The sequence below is a fragment of the Trachemys scripta genome, chromosome 8, assembly GCF_013100865.1.
Source record: "Trachemys scripta elegans isolate TJP31775 chromosome 8, CAS_Tse_1.0, whole genome shotgun sequence".
NCBI lineage: Eukaryota > Metazoa > Chordata > Testudines > Emydidae > Trachemys > Trachemys scripta.
Window position 1 is genome coordinate 86338981 of NC_048305.1, and position 21867 is coordinate 86360847.

At 38.9% G+C, this 21867-nt stretch overlaps 1 protein-coding gene across 5 annotated transcripts in view; it reads right to left on the reverse strand.

Annotated features, from left to right (window-relative positions):
- The window catches only part of LOC117882206 (serine/threonine-protein kinase TNNI3K), a 180793-nt gene that overhangs the window by 128955 nt on the left and 29971 nt on the right, over nt 1-21867 (reverse strand). For all 5 annotated transcript variants that reach the window (XR_004646956.1, XM_034780264.1, XM_034780263.1 and 2 more), the window contains 2 exons: nt 11351-11449; nt 9189-9327 (listed from right to left, as the gene is read on the reverse strand). Coding sequence is in view for 4 of the 5 variants with exons in the window: in XM_034780264.1 (XP_034636155.1) it covers nt 9189-9327; nt 11351-11449 (238 nt within the window). In the remaining variant the exon portion in view is untranslated. The remainder of the gene's footprint in view (nt 1-9188; nt 9328-11350; nt 11450-21867) is intronic.

Consider the following 21867-nt stretch of genomic DNA (forward strand, 5'->3'; position numbering starts at 1 on the left):
ATCCCAAGACAGTTAATTGATGAAATATTTATGGAACTGCTCCTGCTCCACTGAAATTAATGGGAGCTTTTCCATTGACTTCAATGGATGCAGGATCAGACTGTGTAATCTGACACTGTTCATAATAAATCACCAAGGCCAATTATTCAGGATGTAATTAGTTATTGCAACAGCAGATTTACCGAATCTTTCAATAAAGTTTTCAGTGAAGAAAAGAGGGAGGTATTAATGATTTAGTGGGACTTAGAAAGTGGATTACTGCCAGTGTATTAACAATGTGAAACAAAACTATGATCCAAAGACATTAAGTATAAGAAAACAACCACCAGAGTTATTTCAAATGAGTGGAACAAAATTCATTCACTAAAAAAATCAGGAAGAAAATCTTTCATTGCTGTTCTCTGGAGTGGAAATCCAGAGTTATTTTTAAATAATATATTAGGCTCCTTAAGTACCAGCATTAGAACTATGGAACCAGAAGCAGTTACAGAGTGACAGAAAAAAAATCAAAACAGATGTACAGGAGACACAAGTAAGGATATAATATTTCATGCGCATTAATAAAAATCATTTATAAAAAGCAAACAAAGAAAAAAGGTATTTCCCTCTTCTGGATTTCCCAAGTTTTCCCTTTTTCCTTATGGCTATGTTTTAGGCCTCAATCCTGCAAAGTCTTAGGGTCATAGAGTTTAAGGCCAGAAGGGACCACCTGAGCATCTAGTCCATCCTCCTGTATCATGCAGGGTGCATCGGCACGCTAATCCCGAATCCCAAAATTAGACCAAAGACCACAGGAGACTAGACTATTATGAGCCACAAGCAGAGAACAGGAGGGACTGAGGTGCATCAGTGCGCTAGGCCCCCACAATGGCAGGGAAATGATTATGTGAGATATACCCAGATAATCCTGCTAAGTGACCTGCCCCCACACGCTGCAGAGGAAGGTGAAAACCTCCCAAGGACATTGCCAATCAGACTGATGAGAAAATTCCTTCCCACCCTCACATATGGTTATCAGTTAGACCCTGAGCATGCGAGCAAGAACTAGCCAAGCACTTGTGAGAGAAGACACTTGGCCACTTCAGAGCCCTGACCCTCCCACCTCCAATGTCCCATCTCTAGCCATGGCCGTTCCTGATGCTTCAGAGGAAAAGAAGAAGAAGAAGTAAAAAAAGAAAGGTACACACATTTAACTGTACACCCAGCAATGGTGCAAGATATGGAACTACTTCTTTGAGTGATATTGAGCAGGTTTGTAAATCCTTGCAGGATTGGGATAAGCAATTTTGAGGTTGGGACAGTCTCTCTCTGTGTCTCTTGTACATAATTATACATGGAAGACATACGACTCTGTGAGAGTTTGGAATGGTTGCATTATTCTTGAAAGACAATAACGTTTTATAGCAGTGTCATGGATTTTGTATGTGGTGGCATATATTTTACAAAAGATATATGTTTTAGAAAGAATTTAAAAAAACGTATTGAGACAATTTCTTGTCTCCCTCCACCTGTAAAGCCAGTGGCCTTAGTTACCATGCAACTGTATAAGCCTGAGAAGGAAAGCAAAATTAAAATGAATTAATTTAAAATACCTCTAAACATATCTCAGATACACCAAGGGTCCTGTTGTGATACCAATGCCCTAAACTTCTGTAGGATTATGATTTTCCGGTTTAATTAATATATTTTTCTAAAAAAAAATGCTGGGGGGCAGATTGCACTAATTAGCAATTGGTGCACTTCAGTGGGACCAGGATTTCACCCCAACTCTTCTGAAGTCCATGGCAAAACTCCCATTGACTTGAATCTGTTTCTGTTAGCACTCAAAAGATTAGCAAAAATGCTATTTTCACTGAAAGACAATATCCCACAAAATCTTCCTCCTGTAAATAGTAACTTCTACAGGGGAGGTTTCTTCCTAATCCTCTCAAATTAGCAGCTGGTTTATACCCTGAAGCGTGAGGGTTTATATAAATTCTTTTTATCTAAAGCAGTGATACTCAAACTGAGGCTCGGGAGCCACAAATTACTTTTAATGCGTCTCCTATGGCTCTTCGCAACACATGATATTAAAACACTGTGATTTAATTATTAACCAATCTAAGTTATTAACCGGCCAGGATGCTTTTGCAATGTTATTAACCAATTGTAGAATACTTGGTCAGTCAGTGTGTGTGTGTATGTACAAATTGTTTCATTTACAATTTATATACTGTACATAGTAAATGAAACAATGAATTCACACTACTGTGGCTCTTTTGGGTAATGTTGATCGCTAATTTGGCTCCTGAAGCACTGAGGTCTGAGTATCACTAATCTAAAGTAACTGTGGATGTTCACAGTACCCATATAAATTGTCCATCACCCTTTTGGAGCCAACAAGCTCTTGGCTTCAATGATATATTGTGGCAATAAGTTTCATGGGTTAGTTATGCATTGTGCAAAATCAGTATTAAGTTTGTTGCTTTTCAGTTCCATCAACTGTCCTTTTGTTTTCCTCTCTAGACCATTCATTATTTTGTATAGCTCTATTGTGTCACCTTTGAGTTCTTACCACTGTCATCTGTCATGGTGCCAGAGGCTAACTCATTTGGAACTAGCATAAATAAGGCTTGGTCCACACTGGGGCGGGGGATCGATGTAGGAAACGCAACTTCAGCTACAAGAATAGCGTAGCTGAAGTCGACGTTTCCTAGATCGAACTAAGTTTACTTACTGCGGGTCCACGCGGCATAGGCAAGCTCCCCCGTCGACAGCGCTTCCTCCTCTCGGCGAGCAAGAGTTCCGCAGTTGACGGGGGAGCGCTTCTGGGATCGATTTATCGCATCCAGTTGAGACCGATAAATCGATCCGAGAAGATCGATCTCTACCCACCGAATCAGGCGGGTAGTGTGGACCTAGCCTAAGAGGGAAATAAAATGTCAAAGTTCAACACTCCTAGAAGACTTTCAGTCTGATAAGCCCACCAAGTGACCTGAGAGGCAGGAGAACTTCCGCACATTCCAAACCACAACAAAGAGCAAGCACGGAGAGCGGTGAAGCAGAGCTTGGCACATTCATTTATGCCCTGGAGAGTGAAGCTGAAACTATTTATAAAGCATTTCCTTTTGCTGAGGTGGGAGATAAGAATAACATTGACATTGTTTTTTAAAAAATGAAATGAGCATTTTCATTCCCAAAAGGAATGTAATAGACAAACAGGGATATATTCCCCAAGGGAGCAGAGGCCCAGAAAAAGCATGAAAGCTTTCATAAGGTAATTATAGGAACAGGGAGTGCATTGTGATTTTGGCATCGGTAAGGAGGAATGTATAGAGATCATCTAATAGTTGGATCTTAAAAAAGGAACTTTTAGAAAAATCACAGCTAATGTCTGAATTAACCCTGGGACAGCTGGTGCCGCTGGCATGGCAGTCTGAGATAGCAAAATGCAAGTCAGACAGCAAGAAAATAGTAGATGCATGGTAAATAAAGAAGAAAAGAATAAATTCCAATTGGGGAAAAAGAGAAGCACCATAAAAAAATTACCTTTCAGACCATCAAGTAACCTGGGTAGAAATATGACAGGTATGGCAATTGCCAAGGAGCCAAAAGCCAAGGAAATAGCCCAAGTGAGGGTTTCCTGTTTACAGGAATCTGTATTCAGAAACAAGCAGGCTTGTCCTGTTAATCTTACAATCTGATATCTAAGTTCAATTTGACTTTAACTGACAGAGGTGATTGTGATTTGCAGAGAGACTTTTAAGATGAGCCACAGCCGAGGATAATGTTCAGTAGTCTGAAGGGGCAGATAAGTTTCCTAGGTTAATAAAAAACCCATAGGACCTACACAGGCAATGAATACATGTTTGACAACCACTGCAGCAGTCTACTAGATCAAACCGTGGTCACTGATAGGGGCTTCATAAAAGGCAGAAGAAAAAAAAATTGCATTATACCTGTGTGAAGACAATGGACATACTAGTCTACTAGCTATTGATTACTTTTCTAGATTTGTAGAGATTCTACTTCTTACTATACCCACTAGGTGGCAAAACAGATAAAAGGCATCTTTTCTCATTTTGGAGGAATAGTCACCCATAACAGACCATAATCTGCCAATTTAGAGTTCCAAGCTTTTGAGAAACAATGATTTCAAGAATATTACTTCCAGCTCCCACCACTCTCAAGGGAATAGAATCTAAAAGAGAGCATTCTAAAAAAATAAACCTGAATCTTGCCTCCATGTTCTACTGAGTTAATAGGGAAACCCCCATATCAGGCACAAAAGTAAGACACTTCAGCTGGTTGAGTCCACAGTTAAGAATAATATTGTCAAACTCAGAGGCAAATCTTCAACCTAAGTGGCCCTGTTTAAAGGATGTGAAGCTGAGAAACAATAAATATAAAGGGTCTCAGTCTTTCTTCTTCAACCATCAGAATGAATATCAAAGTCTATCCAATCTTAAATTAGGAGACCCAGTCTTGATAATCTTGGAGACAGAATAAAATTGGACAGCACCAGCTGTTGTTGTAAGGCATAGTTGCACCAATATTCCACATGAGTGCACCCAAGAGGGAGACTACTGATCAAGATACTCAGCAGCATGGAAGAAACAGGTGGCATCTTCAGATGGTTCCAAACCCAGCAGAATTGCTATATGACTCTACTTGAAATGTTCTTTTAGTGAATGGAGATAATGCCATTGAGAAGAACCTGAAGACTATTAAACTGGAGCCTACAGTCCTAGAATTTGATCAGCTAAACGAATCAGCTGGACAAAACTCTCTTGAAGAGATATGTTGTGTTTCTTTCAACCTGTAGCAGAAAGAGAGGCAGCAGGGAGATGAGGAAAATTCTAGGAAGCAGTTCGACAGTGAAACATGATGGATGTGTGTGTTATTTTAGGGATAATTCTCTCTTCTATTCTAAGAAAGTTCTTTGTTCAGTGTTAAAAGAAAGTGATTCTTTACCATTGTCACATGACAGAAGGATCAAGTTACATGAATAGTAACATTGATTGACACGAAGAAGTGTTTGCGGGATCTGATCCAAAATCAGCATGTTTTGTATTGTAACCTAATAAAGAATTTACTACTATCATACAGTTTTATTTGGATTATTTGAAATGGAACTTACCGAGATACTGTATAATGCAAATAGGTAAAAATAATGAAAGCATAAATAATACTAACAGCATATTAAAATAATGGGAGCACAGTGAAAAGAGGAGAGAATGATAAAAACGTGAAAAAACATACAAAAATGAGATTTTTCATGCTAAACAAATCAAGGTCAGCAATTAGATGTTTTCAATATTAAGGGAATTTCAAGTGATAATAGTTCATAAAGGTAAATTAACTTTTAAAATGTATTAGAGGCCTAAAATAAATTGAGAGTTTATAAGAATCTGATCAAAATGCACTGCCACTGTCTTGGTAGGGCCACAATATTTAAGAAAAATGTTTTATTTATCTGGTTATTCTACTAAGAGTCCTTTCCAATAGCGTTCATATTGCATATTAGGGAATTCCATATAAACAAACTATAGGACTAGCATTTGGAGAGAGAGTGCACTGTGCTTGCAGCCTATTGGTTACAATATAAAATACATGAATAATGCATTTGTGTATTTCCTTTTATATACCTTTGTGATGGGGATGAAGTACATTGGGACACCCTGGATTTAGTAAATATTAGTAAAGTTTGGCCATACTTTGACCTTTTCATTATGTTGCAGTGGTCACTGCTTTTCTTTCTCTATTTCAGAGACATGAGAGAGGAATTGAATGTCCAACCAGTCAATATATATTAAAATGAATAGGTCAAACTCAGGAAACATATTGCTGAATTTCAGAGCATGTTTTCAGATTCCTTTGGATAATTTTATATCATAAATTATTTTCATGCTTAAATGTTTATGAGTTCTTCCTCTGTTGCCATGCTGATTTCAAGTTTCAAAATGTGCTACTTTGGGGGTAAGACATTTTCAGCTTTTTTTGCTTTTTCTATTGAGGAATGTATAGATTTTAAAATAAATAATCTTGAATGGGGCCCTAATTTCCTCTTCTTTTGGAATAAATTAACTAAGTGATGATAAGCCTTTTACAGCCTTGTATGGTGAATGCACATCTCTTCTCCTCTCCCTTTCCCCCTTTATTATAATTATATTGCTTCAGTGAGCACATATCAAAACTTAAATATCAAGGGCTCACTGTTCAAAAAAATACTTACAAGTCTGAGTCATGCTGTTTCCCCATTTCTTCCTAATGAGTGAGTAGGAGGGATGTAATACATTCATGACTCTCAGAGAACATGTTAAATTTATACTCCCAGATACCAGTAAGTAGGAGGAGTGTGGGTGCAGACACAGTTATGGCATAACTTGCAGAACAGGTCTATGACACTGTGGAAATCATGTATATGAATGATGCTGCTTTTGGCACCACTGGTTTTGGAGCTGTGCACAGAAAACCTGAGTCCCGGGTGAAATGATCAAAGGAAAAAGACATATGGACTGTTGGCCTTTTGTATGGTGTGGTTATTTAGCAAAGAATAGTATATTGATAGATATGAGAGTGAGAGCGATATTAGAATAGATATAGCTATACCCCCAAATATATATAGACCCCAATTCAGGACAACATTTCTATTCCGAACAGCACTGAATCATGTGCTTAACTCTAACCATGTGCTCATAATCCATTGAAGTCAATGGCACTTATGCATATGTTTAAGTGCTGTCATGAATAGGGATGGATTTCAGCACAAGCTCATGTGCTTTCCTGGATTTAGAATTTAGGCCATTTACTGCAGGCTTGAGAATGCTGTACTCACACATACAAAACTCCCACAATGACCACCTCCCACTGAAATTAACTGAAAGATTCCCATTGACTTCAATAGGCATTGGATCAGGAACTGACTAAGGATTGCAAGCCTGGGAATTTTATATGATTTTCAAATATGGATAGATGGAATCATTTTTATGCTCTGTCTGATGTGCTCCATTGTGTTAATTAATGACTAGCTATGAATATTGATTGGCAGAAGACATCAAATGGGGTTCTAGATTGTGAGACTGAAGTAGAATAATTTTGATAACTTTGTTCTGACTATAATATGTAGGATTCTTGTAGCAAATTCCAATTGCCCCTGTCCCCTTCTGTGTTGCTTTTAATTAGGTCTCTTGAGGTCACATGGAGATTGTCTTCCTGGGCAAAATCCTGACCCAACACAAATCAATGGAAGTTTTCCCACTGACTTGTATGGGGCCAGGAATTTATGCAATGTATTTGGGATATAAGTGTGTTAACAGTAGTAATATTAAAGTCAATAGCTTTATTAAAAATAAGTACTTTTTTCAGACCATATGCTGTCACTTTTTGAAAGCTCTTTTTTGTCCTATATCTGAAGATGAGAAATATCCCTTTCAATAACTTGAATATAGGGCTGTCCAATTTGTCTACAAGAACATCTGAACTAATACATTTCACATACATTTTTTAGCTAGTTAATTACAAGTTTTAGTATTTATAATATTTTTCAAGGTGTCTACAGATACACACAAGTATCTATCATGTGAGTATCACAAAGACAGATATGTAATAGAGGCATCCTCAAGATAAATTGCAGAGTTGTGATGAATTGCAATATCCAATTGCAGTATCCAATATATTGTAGTTATCACGTACGTTTGACTGTCTCACCCACCCTCTGCTCACCACTTAAACTGTCTAACTCCCTCAAAAATCAGCCTACCAGAAAAATGTGTATGTCTCTTTCTCCCTCCCAGAATTGTCCAGAAGAGGCAGTAGTTGGTCCTGCACAGATACAGGATTAAGATTCAACATCTCATAATTCTGCAGAGCTAGACATGGGAGCTTTATATCGGCAAGAGCTTTATGTCGGCAAGAGCAGAGTCTCCCACAAAGAGACACAGCACTTGCTTCTAGCAGTGTCCCAGGATGGCGAGGATGCCACAACAATTTTATGTGTAGAAAAGCTAGCTTAGGTTATTTTAGAAGAGGTTTTACAAGTGTATTATTTATAGTTCTCCTCTCCCCACAGGCCCTTTACAAACAGACTCCTGGGACAAGCCTCTCCTTTCCTCCCACGTGACACTAAGCTCCGGAAATGAGGGAGATGGGAGTGGGGTAGCGACGATGTCATTAAGCCACTTTTGTGTCTGCTGAGTTTTCAGCTTTAGGGCTGTTCTAATTAATGCTTAGCTGCAACAGCCCCCTAGTAGCTGTTCCACAATGGAGTTGGAGCAGAGCAGTACTCTGCCCATGCAACCCCTCCCACCCCAAGAATGTCCCAGCCCAACAAAGGTTTGGTATAGAGTCATTTTCCTGTCTCTGCACTGTAGGGAACCTCTCACACAGGGAGTTTTACCGGGTGCCTTTTTTGATAAGTTTTGTGCCCTTTATGTTATTGAAGCTGTATAAAGGAGCTGAAATAGAACAGCAAATCCAGTCCATGGTAACTAAAGCACATGGTTTTACAACTAATGGGATGAAAGAAACCCTGACATATATTTCCACAACACAATTTTTTTCTTTTGCTTAATCTATGGCATATACAGAATATATAATGATGTGGAATTGTGTAGCAATTTCATTGGCATTAGCTTGTTATGACCTGTAAAACTCACTCAGAGATTCTGAAATTTGGAAATAATGCAAACATTTATGCTGATAAACCTTTACACTGTTCCACCTGGTCATGTATTAAACACACACAGACACACAAACTTATATTACACTGAAAATTTTATAATGAATAATGCATTACAAAAATTCCATTTTTCTTTTTCTGTTCACAAATTGTGTGTGAACAGATTATGGTTTCCTCAATATTACTATTATTACTTGAAAATATTTACCACATAATTTCTACTTAATATCCTTCATCTGTAGCTTGTTCGCTAACAGTTTATTGTGGGTATTTGATATTCAAAATCTGAATTGTTTAGATTGGACACATACATCACATGAGAAGCCAACACAAAGAGGGCAGAAACATAGACAAAGCATATTTAGAATATGACAGAATTTTTTTTGCACTAGTCACCAACTTCAGTATACAAACACACATGCACACACCATATCAGAAAGCAAAATCCAAGGCTTGTGCAGAGTATGTGTCAGCGTTTGACACTATATACAACATATAATTATAATGTGCTTTTAAAATCTTCCCTTACCATCTGCCTTGCTGCCCTCTTCCATCAAGAGTTTTGCAATATTAAGAAACCCTTTGGCAGAAGCTAAGTGGAGGGGCCTGTCTCCAACTTCCCCGCTCACATTCACATCAGCACCAAACTTCAGCAAGAGGTGGGTAACCTAAATATTTCATCAATGTAAATTAGATCATCAAGTGAAAACAAACAATTCAATGAAACCAAAACATAAGAACGGCCATATTGGGTCAGACCAAAGTCCATCTAGCCCAGTATCCTGTCTTCCGACTGTGAACAGAACAGGTAATTATCAAATGATCCTTTTACCTGTCACCCATTCCCAGCTTCTGGCAAACAAAGGCTAGAGACACCATCTCTGCCCATCCTGGCTAATAGCCATTGAGGGACCTATCCTCCAGGAACTTATCTAGTTCTTTTTTGAACCCTGTTATAGTCTTGGTCTTCGCAACATCCTCTGGCAAGGAGTTCCACAGGTTGACTGTGCGTTATGTGAAGAAATACTTCCTTTTATTTGTTTTAAACCTGCTACCAATTAATTGCATTTGGTAATCCCTAGTTCTTGTGTTAAAGTTTACTCTGTATTGGATTGCTTAACATCTTGAGTGAGAAAGCTCTATTTTTTTAAATTAAAACTGGGTTATATAAGTATATATAATTTATTTTCATTAAACTCATTATAAATTCCATTTGTAAGTTATATATCTATAAAATATTACATTGTTCACTAGCAAATGTCAGTTCATTTTCTTAAATGATATGGATAGCAAGGAGTTGGGAAAAAGACACACTTATTTGTTTAACTGACCTAGTCAGCATAATAAAGTAGATGTCCTTAACATCCATAAATTAGTTATGTCAGAGTCGTAGCTTCCTTCAGAAAGTAGAGTCCCTTATCACAAAAGCACCATATGCATTTTAGCATAATTTCACAAGACTGTGACTATTTGTTCAAAAGTGGTTCACGGGAAATAAGCAAACTAATCTCTCAGCCCAACATGTAAAGAGTTTCTTACTATTACTGGATGATGAGGTGAATATATAAAAAAGGAGGGTGCAGGAATGCATGCTTTGTGCACATCCTTACTGTTATTGAACCATAGAAGTATAGCGTTTTCAATCATCTGTTCTCTTGGAGTCTGTCCTTTCAAAAGCATTTTCCTGGGAATGACTCTCCAACGCACTCTAAGTAAACGTCAGTGAAATGAAAAATATACTCTACCTAGAGGTCATGCTTTGAAACTCTGAAAATGTCCCAGCATATGCATGTTTCCAGGAAAAGAAAGGCACCGGGACTGACTCACATAAGCCAACACAGACACAGGGCTACTTTTGAACCAAAGGATCTCCTGCAGTGCAAACGAGTATATTGTCCTCTAAGCCACAGACACTTCTACATTAGCAAAGAGAAATGGGATTAGGAGGGTTTGATGATAACTTAGGGCCAAGGCTTCAGTGCTTTTTTAAAATTTCACTGCTGGTGAGAGTAAGACAAGCAAGATTTAGCCCTCTGCATCCACAACGTGCTGGGTGAAATCCTGGCTCCATTGGATCCATTAGTTTTCCCATTAACTTTCATGGGGGCCGGATTTCACTCATTAAATCCAAGGTGCACCAATCCATTTGTTATTGAGTACTATGTGTAAGCGGGGGAATGGTCCCGCTATTGTGGGGAACTTTCCTGGCTTCTGCACTACCCCNAAAACACCCCACTGAATGTTAGTAAGGGGGCAACAGTCCCCTTACATATGGGTCATTTATACACATTTCTGTAGCGGTATTTAAACTGATACACCTAATGGATACAAGGCAGCTTCAAGGTTCAGCATTGTATGAATTGTATCTCTGGGTGAGAAGCCCTTTTATAGGTTAGAAAAACTCTCTCTCATGAATGGCAACTAATTTCAAGAACTCTTTTGGGGGGGGGTAGTAAATTTGGCTGGTGATCCTAGCAGTGGGTAGTTAAAACATGAATATCCACATTCCTATGAGCTTTCAAACACCTGAAAATGTCAGATATAGTTAAAGGCAAAACTTAAGGATGTGAAAGCCTCTCTCTAGTAGGACCCTTCCAAATATAAAGACAGGCTGGCTGACAGTAAACCTACATATGGCTCGTAGTGTGAGTGCACTCTTTCATCTTTGTCAGATTCTTCCCATTTAGTTACCTGTTCATGGCCATAGTATGCTGCAATGTGTAATGGGGTGAAAAACACTGCATCTTGAACATTGACATAAGCTCCATGCTGCAAAAGTATATCCACAGCCTAGAAGAAAAAGAAATAAAAGATTCCAATTAGAAGCTCTGTATGTGGTAACCTTATAATAAAATTCTATAACATTATGCCAAGAAAGAACAGACACCAACCTATAAAGGCGGAGAACTCCATACAGCATATAAAAGTGATTAACTTACAGTACTATAACTGAACACTGAATGTCACTGATGCCTTATAAATAACCTGAAAATGTATTTGCCAATAAAATGCCTGATTTGTGAAGGGAGAGGCCCAGAAATGACTGACTCAGAAGGCTCAAAATAGCCTTTAATTTTCTTTTAGGCTTCGTGAACAAACACCAATAAACATATCACAGTTCTTAAAAATAAAATAAAATAGAATAAAATAAAATAAAATAAAATAAAATAAAATGACCCCTTTAAATGTAAATGCATGCAGGTAAATTCACAAGTATAATTCACTCAATGTGTAAAGACTTCAGTGTATTTTAGAAGATAATAGCCCTTAGACTTCAATAAATAACCAAAGTGGTTTCTTTCAAATTTTCACTCTCTTAGTCATTCTGGAGGCCAATGGTTTGGTCGAGCAGCTATTAATTTTGAAGCATTGGCCTTCTGAATAACTGTTAAAATGGAAATTTGAATTAAACCATTTTGGATTATTTATTGAAGCCTAAACACCGTTATTTTTTTGAAGCCCAAGGGTGTCTTTATACCCAGTAAGGGTCTTGTGCCACAGATCATTTGCATAATTCTACATACAGTTTTATGGAATGCTATTGTTTTTACATGTAGCCTGCATGTGAGTCTAATGATTGTGAAAGGTGCTGGAGTGACAACCCTAGAAATTATCCACAGCATGGGGAGCAGCAGGGAAAACACATTCCAGCTCAACCTACCCATATGTCTCAATGGTGACATAAAGGGACCACCTCTAGTGAAGCGATGAGTGGATAGTGTCGATTCCACTGCTATTCACTCCTCCTCTCTGCTGACCCTGCCAGCGATGGTCCCAATTAGTGCCAGACATGATGAATCATGTGTGATGTGGGCTCCTGTCAACTAGTAACTGGACTGAGACCACCAATTCATTTCACGTGGTCAACAAAGAGGCCAGTCATTTGAATCCGTCACTCACAAGTACTGACGGAACTAAGACCTGTTACTAAGCAACATTAGTGTTCAGGGATTATTTCTTTAGGCTATTTAAATTGAAAAAATATTTTGCCAATGTGCTTCACTGAGTGAATTTTCTGCATAAAGCCCTTTCCATACCACACTTAATGCGTTTTCCCTTATGTTTAATTGTAAGCAGAGTCAGGATAAGCTCTACCCTGACATCTGGTGGTGAATTATGGTGAGAGTTGAAAATAACTTCAGGGCTGATCTTGTTTGCATAGGCACACCCACCCGCCTAGCCTGGGACAACAACTGAAAGTGGTTAATTTGGCTGGTGTGGGATCCCCAGTTTCTCTGTTATTGGGGCAGGAAGAATAAGTTGTTGTTACCCTGATTCTGTGAATCAAGGCCAGTGGAACTGTTGTATGACAGAGGGACTCACCAGTAACTAAGTAGCACTTGCTAGACAAGGGGCATGGGTTACAAAACCCAGTGAATTGAGAGAGGTTGGGGACAGGTATGTGTACTGGATAGCATGGGCCCCTTTTGAGGGCCTGGAACACCAATTGCACTACCCCCTCTCTCCACTGTTGAATAGCAGAGCTAAGTTTGCTTCCATTAGGAGTCTAGCTAGAAGTTGCTGAACTGAATTCACTTTGGGCCAATGGTGCACCAGTACTGGGGCTCCCCTACTACAAGCTGAAATCACTAAAAGAGCTAAAATTGCTGAGCTGAGACCACCGAGTGCTGTGTTAATCAGTGGGGGAGCCTGAAGATATATTGCTAAGCAGCTGGCAGAGCCGAGCAGTTTGTGGGATGGCTGGAGCAGCCCATGGAACAGCAAGCGGAGCAACGTGGAGCTGAGCCATTTGTGGGGGCAGCTGGAGCGGTTCATGGGACGGCTGGTGGCGTGGCGCGGCTGCTAGAGCAGAGCCATTCGTGGTAAAGGCTGCAGCAGAACTCCATGGAGAGGTGGGGCAGTCGGCCTCGGACCATGTAAGATGCCCCTTAACATCCCGTGTGCCTCCCCCCCATCTCTGCCCAGGCTGGGGGGGGGTAAAACTCTGCAGATAAACTTTTGAACTCTGGGGTGGCACTGACCAGGGACAGAGACTTTGGGGTTGTTGGACTTTGGGGTGATTGACTTAAGACCCTGAGGGGAAAAGGACACTCCCAAACTTACTTGGAGGTGGGTCTTTTGCTCATGGTTTGTGTTATGAATCCTGTTTGTGATGTTTCCCCAACATAATGCCGCATTGTTTCCCTCCTTTGTTAAAAGGCTTTTGCTACACTCAGACTCCGTGCTTGCGAGAGGGGAAGTATTGCCTCCTAGAGGCGCCCGGGGGGATGGTATGTAATTGTCCCAGGTCACTGGGTGGGGGCTCGAGCCGGTTTTGCATTGCGTTATTGAAACAGAACCCCTAGATACTGAACCCGGCCCTTGTTGCTGCCAACTCAGAGGGGCAGAAGGGTTACATAATTATTTCACACTAACATTGCCTGTAAGCCTCCCTAGGACTAGTGTTTTAGGGACTACTCCTGCCATGTACAGAGCCTCCTCAAATCCCATTAACTTCAATAGGATCTGAAGGCATTTATCACCTTCTAAAAATGTCCGAAACACTGGAAGGCCCAAATGCTCTTGAGCAGAAGAGAACCTGAATTTGCAGGTCTGAGAACAGGATGCATGGAAGGGTATGCTCCTCTATCACATGGAAGCCCCTCTGCAGGAGCTCTGCTGATGTGGAGGGAGGGAAGACGCTGGCCTTGCTGTGTCAGATTTTACCCCCAGAGCTATAGAAACCAGTCCAGGGGAGCACAGATGGCAGCCAGTGGAGGATGGTGTTGTTAGCATCAAAGTTCCTCAAGCCATATTGTCAAGGGGATCAAGGAGATAGTGTTGATGGTGGGTAGCAGTGCAGAAGCAACTTGACTCCTTATGGAAGATGCTTTCCTCTGGAATATCCTCTGAGAGCCCCATGTATCTTGGGGGATTCATTCATTTAGGGGTCTAAAGTCCTTAGCCTGATCCCCAGCAGGGGTAACTCAATATAGCGCCACTGACTTCAATGGAGCTTCTTGTGACTCATCTCACTCACCCATAAATGATAAGAGGGGGGAGACAGAGAAACAATATTGTTAGATTAACAGACAGTAATCCTTGTAAGAGAGAAGAATGGAAGCTTAGAAAAAACACCAAAGCTTTTAATTACTCTCAGGAATTGTAAATTCTGGGATGATCTATATGGGTAGGCTTGTGCTTCCAAGAGAGTTTTGGATTAGAAGATAGTTTCAGAACCTCATATAAACAGCAGAGAGAGAGAGAGAGAGAGAGCGAGCGCTTTCTTTCTTTAGGAAGCAGGCACTGTGAATAAAGGTTTGATTCTTACATCACAGGAAGTTTTCATGCAGATCTGAGAGAGAAGCTCCCACTGATTTCATTTGGAGTTGTGGGTGTTCAGTACTTGTGGAAATTAGACCAAAGGCATTTAAAGGTACCCAAATTATAAGCCAGTTTGGAAAAACTGAGCCTTAACTGCTAAGTGTCTCAGTTTAATCATTTATCACCATTGGGGAATTGTAAAGCACCTTGAAATCTCTGGATTAAAAGCACTACACAAGTATTAGCTAAATCATCATTACTGACAAAAAAAATCACACAAGGATTGCATTCCTACGAGATTTTGCCTGTATTTGAACCAAATCAGAAGTTAGGTCCTTTCTGGTTTTAGATTTGAACCAGAAGGAAAATCATAAGAGCAGAGATTTGCATCCTTACAACCCAATATTCAAAGGGAATTAGATCTGAGATTCCAGTTTTGATCCTATAATGCATATGGTAATTTCCTGCAATATTGTTGGAGATTTTACTGTATTAAGGTTATGGATCATTGTGGGCTAGGGATTGTACATAATTGTAGGGGGAAGAGTGATCGCAGCTTCTCCAGGAATTAAGAACAGTGGGGGAATGGGAGTGCATAGGCAAATTCAATTGCATTGTAACACCTCCAGAGAAGTACCACCTGGAGAGGCTTGCAAATACTAGTTGAAACTAGATTCTCCAGAGACCAACAGACAAAGAAAAAACTTTTGGATCAGTAACCTGAGTTTAGATTGACTCATGCCCTTCTTTCTGACTAAGAAAATGGACAGGACCTTCTGTTCAAGGGAGGACCCAATTCTTTCTGAGATGAGATGGAAGGACTTTGGCCTACTGAGGTCACCCATCATTGCCCTGAACTGCAACGGATCCATCTCTAATTTAAAAATGTCCGCAGTTTCTCACAATTTTTCTTAACTAATTGAAAATACTTAGTGCAATCAGCAATCTTCAGCAGCTTATTACCCGCTTTCTCCTCCAAAGCTTTAGTTTATTAAATAAGACTGACCCTCGTGGTGCCCCACTATTAACTTGCTTTCCATTCTGAAGAGTAATCATTCAGTACGACTCTATTTCTATTTCTTCTTGCTTAACCAGTTTTTAATTCACAACATGACTTTTCCCTTTACCCTCTTGTTATTTACCTTAATAGTCTTTTATGAAAGGCATTATCCAAAGCTTTTTGAAAATTCAAGTAAATTATGTCCACTTCTAACAGAGACTGTTAATTAAGGTAACTTTGAAGGTTAGAGAGAGTCAACAAATGGAACATAAGATAGACCACATAAAGATTTTGTCGCTTGGAGAAGGGCAGGAGATAAGAATTCTTCTAACAAAATTAAATCAATGGATATTGACTTTCTAGTAGGTAAAATTAAAATGAGAAAGACAACTTCAACAATTAAGCCATATGCATCAGCATTAGCCTACGTATATCCCTGTGTTAACACATCTAAAGTATCTGCAATGCTTTCCGGGCTTCTTTATTAATTAAGTCATTAAAACCTAAATAAGAGGAGCATCAAGCACTGGCCTAATTCTTTCCAAATTAGAAGATATAGATATAATCAGTCATGTCCTGTAAAGATCCTTTGCACAAAACTGGCAAGTCTCTTAACTCTTTGCTGGTCTGTAAGAATTGTAGAATTAACCTTGAACAGAATGAAGCAGTAAATGCCTAAAGAAGTTTCCAAATGGTTGTGAAACACTAGTTGACAGATAAAAAGCAACAGAGGGTCCTGTGGCACCTTTGAGACTAACAGAAGTACTGGGAGCATAAGCTTTCGTGGGTAAGAACCTCACTTCTTCAGATGCAATGCAAGGGGCATTGCTGGCATATGATGGCATATATAACATTGGTGGACGTGCAGGTGAATGAGCCGGTGATGTTGTAGCTGATCTGGTTAGGTCCAGTGATGGTGTTGCTGGTGTAGATATGTGGGCAGAAATATCTTTGTTTCAAAAATATAGTTTCATTAATTAAATGATGAGGGCAAGACAATTGTTTTCCCATAATGTATCACATGCCCCTCTGCTATGTACATTGGCCAAACTGGACAGTCACTACGCAAGAGGATAAATGGACACAAGTCAGATATCAGGAATGGCAATATACAAAAACCTGTAGGAGAACACTTCAACCTCCCTGGCCACACAATAGCAGATGTAAAGGTAGCCATCTTACAGCAAAAAAACTTCAGGACCAGACTCCAAAGAGAAACTGCTGAGCTCCAATTCATTTGCAAATTTGACACCATCAGATCAGGATTAAACAAAGACTGTGAATGGCTATCCAACTACAGAACCAGTTTCTGCTCCCTTGGTGTTCACACCTCAACTGCTAGCAGAGCACCTCACCCTCCCTGATTGAATTAACCTCGTTATCTCCACACTGATATATACCTGTCTCTGGAGATTTCCATTACTTGCATCTGAAGAAGTGAGGTTCTTACACGAAAGCTTATGCTCCCAGTACTTCCGTTAGTCTCAAAGGTGCCACAGGACCCTCTGTTGCTTTTTACAGATTCAGACTAACACGGCTACCCCTCTGAGCTTTGATGATGTTAAACTGTGTCTGCATGGGTGTTAAGGAGGCTTTGCAATCATGTTAAACTTGTTCAACTGAGTGAGCTAACTCAGTTGAAAAAACATTCTCCCTTCCCCCCCAAATAGACAGACCCTTCATCATAAGAATACCACCTTAAAAACTGATCATATTATCTTGTTGTAGCTGATGTTTGATCAACTCTGAAGAAAGCAAGAGAAGTCCAAGTAAAAGAGGTTTGCTTATGTGAAACTGTAAGGGAGATGCAAGGCACCCACACCATTTGGCAGGATCTGGCTAACGTATGATTTCATCTCTGTGCTATTTTGGACTCTAGAGAACTGGAAATGCATAGTTTCCATCTTGTTTTGCAGCAAACATGCTTTCACAATTAGGTTCAAGAGTGTAATGATTAGGAACAGGTGAACTGGTTCTGCAGAAAAGAAGGGTCTTAATCTAAATCATAACTGAACCTTTTTAAAGATAAGAACAGATGGACAACTCTCCATCTCCTAGTCTGCGATAGGCCTCCTTTAACCAAATCCATCTGGGGGACTGGACAATTTCTGCTAAAATCTCTATCAAGTCTCATTAATTCAGGTATCTCTCCTCCCACTCCTCAGGGTTCAGACAAAAGCAAATTCAGGAGAAGACCTAGGCTTGATTTACCATTGCCCTGCAATTTGTGTAGTCATCTATATCTATGCAAAGTGGGTATAGACCTACTATCCTGGTTTGGTAGCATTTTACATTGACTTTGCACCAGCATAAATGACTACAAAAAAGCTTCAGACAAGTTGCAGGGCTCTGAAGATTCAGTGTCCTTGAATTCATGAGATTAGATTTTTCTAGCCAGTCAGACTGTAACAGAGAAATACAATAAAACTTCAGACTAGACCTCTCCATTCATGACATATGAAAGGGAGGAGGCATACTGGATGTCAGGTAGAGGAAACTGGAGATGCTTGAGACTGGAAGTCAGGAGAAAAATAGAATTAGGAGGAAGGGAAAATATGTAAGTGTAGAAGTTGGAAGGATTAGTGTGGAATGGTGAGAAAGATGAAGGAAAATGAGGACTTTGAAATATTCAGAAAAGTTTCAAATAAATACGTAAACTTTCCAAGGTTTCTCAAGTTGTTTTGAGGTTCACCCATAACTAGTAATAAAACTCATTCAAGTGAAAACTAGAGATGAAAAATATTCCATTGTAAAACAGGATTTATATGTGAAAATCTATATTTTATTCTTTGAAAGCTGTCCTTATAAAACAAACTCTGTGTTTACCAACAAGTCCTTGTTGCAAGAAAACAAATGCATTCACTCATTAGAGTGTCAACTGTCATGTGGCAAAATGAAATAACACTCGTCTGTCCCAACTGGAATCTCAGCTCAGTTCACAAACCTTTCTGCACTGTAATCTGCAAATGCCAATTTTAATTTATAAAATGAAATAGGCCACAATATTAGTTTTTCAGTGTGGAAATATTGGATATCACATCAGTGCATATTAAAAATGTATTATTAATTCAGCAGTGACCTCTCTGGGCTGGAAACATTTAATGTTTTTAAAACACCAGGCTTAGGAACAGTTTTTTAAAACTCATCTGGGTATCTAATTTGGTTTCCAGCATCTCTTATATTTCTCTAATTTTGTACACTTCCCACTGAGGACTCCAGTCCCGGGATCGTGCTCTGAAAATGTCCACTAAACAATAAAACAAACCAGCAAACTAGTTTTGCTAAAGTAAACTAATATGACACAAAATCACAGAGAAGATGAAATATTTATGTACCAAGCTGGCTCAGCTGAGTTGGAACATCTTATTTACAGCAGTGTCCTTCAATCTCCCAGTTTTATCGAGGTGATTACCATCGTGGTTTCAGGAGGTGTGGAGATTGAGCCAAGGTCACAAACTGGCCCTGCAGCAGAACTGAGAATCAAAGCTAGATTCTCCAGTTGCTCTTTGTCTGGCTCTGAAATATAATGAGTATCTTTTCTCAAGAAATGGAAAAGTCAAATAATATATATAATAGGCTGGTGTGTATGTTTCTTTTATTTATTTAACTGAATAAATAACATTTTTTTTCTTATTTTATTGAAATGGAGGGAATGTCAAAAATATATTTTCCCTCTCTGACTTACATTTCACTGCACTTTTTACAGTTTTTTTTTTACAGTTCCAATTTCCATGAATATTAATGAAATTCTGTGCAAAGTAAGCTATTTAACCTAGCAGAAGAGATTCTCAGCAGACTGACAATTTCAAAGATCTATAAAAAAAGAGAAAGAAAAAAGCAAAATCTGAACTATAAATCTTCAGGTTCCAAATCAACAACAGAACCAAATGAGGTATATGGAGTACAACTCTCTGTAGAGGATGTTTCTGGCAAAGAGCTGATCATTACTAACAGAGAAAACAATGGGTCTTTTCTAAATTGCTCTCAAAAAATGATTCCTCATCAAATTAGGGGCTTTATCCTTGCAAGGAGCTGAGTATCCTCAGTTTTCATTAATTTCAGTTGGAGTTGAGGGCACTCTGCACATTGTAGGAGGTGCTCTGTCACTCATAGGATCAGGCCCAAAAGTTTTAAAAAAGCAACTTGAAAAAGTAAAATGAAGCAAGGTATTTTGGATTTTCTGCTCATCGTTCTTCATTTTAATGATCAGATCTGAAGCACATATTTACTTTATGTTCTTGTGCATCTCGTATGTATTATTTACATTAGAGTATTTTTCTGTTGAGCAACAGAAAATACAGAATTATGCAAAATCACCCCCACCGGCTTATTCTTAACACTTCGATCCTTTGATAAACTCTGTCATGAGGAGTGTATTGCAGGATTGGTGCCTTAGTCGTATAATTTTCTAGGGGAAAAAGCATTGGCAGAAGTAGACATGGGAAACGACAGAAATGGGGAGAAGAATGGAGGTTTGGAGGGCCAGAATTTCAAAATATGGGCTCTAATCTGAAAAATTCTTTTCCGCTAGCACATACTGCAATTTATCTGCTTAAAAAAAGTAAGTTAGGTCACATCCTGATACAGATATATTGAAATATCATGTATAATTGGATCAATGATTTTTTGTTTCCTTTAATCAACTAATGATAATTAAGTAACAAAGAACTCAAAGTTGTATGTGAAAGATCTATTCTGGAAAGCTAAGAGCCTGCAAGTTGTAAATTAATCTGTTTTCTTATCCAGAAATCAAAATGTATTAGTGTAGCTGATTCATTTCTCTCCACAAATAATTCTGCGTTAGTAAAGGAGAAATAATGACAAAAGTTGCATTTGCAAGAAAAATGATTTTGAACTCAATACACAGTATTTTTCTGCAAGCAATATAAAGAAACCAATCAACATTATGTGCTTAAATTTATAGCCCAGCTTCAATATTTGTTCATAAAGATTTTATGCAACAACATCCACACATGTTAAGTATTAAATTATCTGATTTGTGCAAATGTGGGATTTGTGAATGCAATATCTTTCTGCCCATATTCATAGGCCAGACTGAAAATATGGCTTTTCATGTTGTAAAATATTAAGGGAGAAACCCTGGCCACTTGAATGTAATTGGACATTTTACCATTGACTTCAATGGGGCCAGGATGTCATCCTATTTGTGTCTCATTAATATTAGGGCCCCTTTACACCACTCTGGAAGTTTGCATAAATTACATTTATACTAGTTTTAAGCCATCTTTACAATGCCAGAGTGGTAGAATGGGGTCTTAGTATAAATGACAATCAGGCCTCCATTATTTATATTTAATATATAAATATTTCTTCACTAATGAGTGATTCTAACTTTTATATTGCCTTTCTGTAACTTCTGATCTGCTCTCACTATATCTTTTAAAATACATTGACAAGTTGTTCCCTCTGCATGTCCTGTCCTGCCATTTTGTACAAGCAAAAAAACCCTGAAGAATTACAAGGTCTAGTTGGCTCAAACCAGCTCTTGTTTCTGTTTGACAAATGCAGATTCTTCATATAGTTTCCATCATACTTATTATTTTCCTTGAGTTCAAACTGGCTGCTCAGCACTTGTGCACATGATGCTGATAACGAAAGACTGCACTTACTCCAAAATTAGGGCTACTTGGACTGGAATTTCCAAACATCAGTGCATTCAGTCCACATGCCAGAGAGATAATCAGCATGTTGAAATACATCGAACTGAAGCAAAACCTTTGAAAGTGTGCAGGGAAACAATGACTTTTCTAGATTTATTTCAAAATTATCTGGAACGGCAAAGTACTTTTCATAGTCTCCAGCCTGTGAATAAATCCTCCTCACTTCTTCCTAGAAGCAAGTCATTTATAGAAATGGTCAAAAGCCACAAAATTCATGGCTGCAGCTGATTTTCCCAGGTTTCCAGATCTGAGGTGAGGAGGAG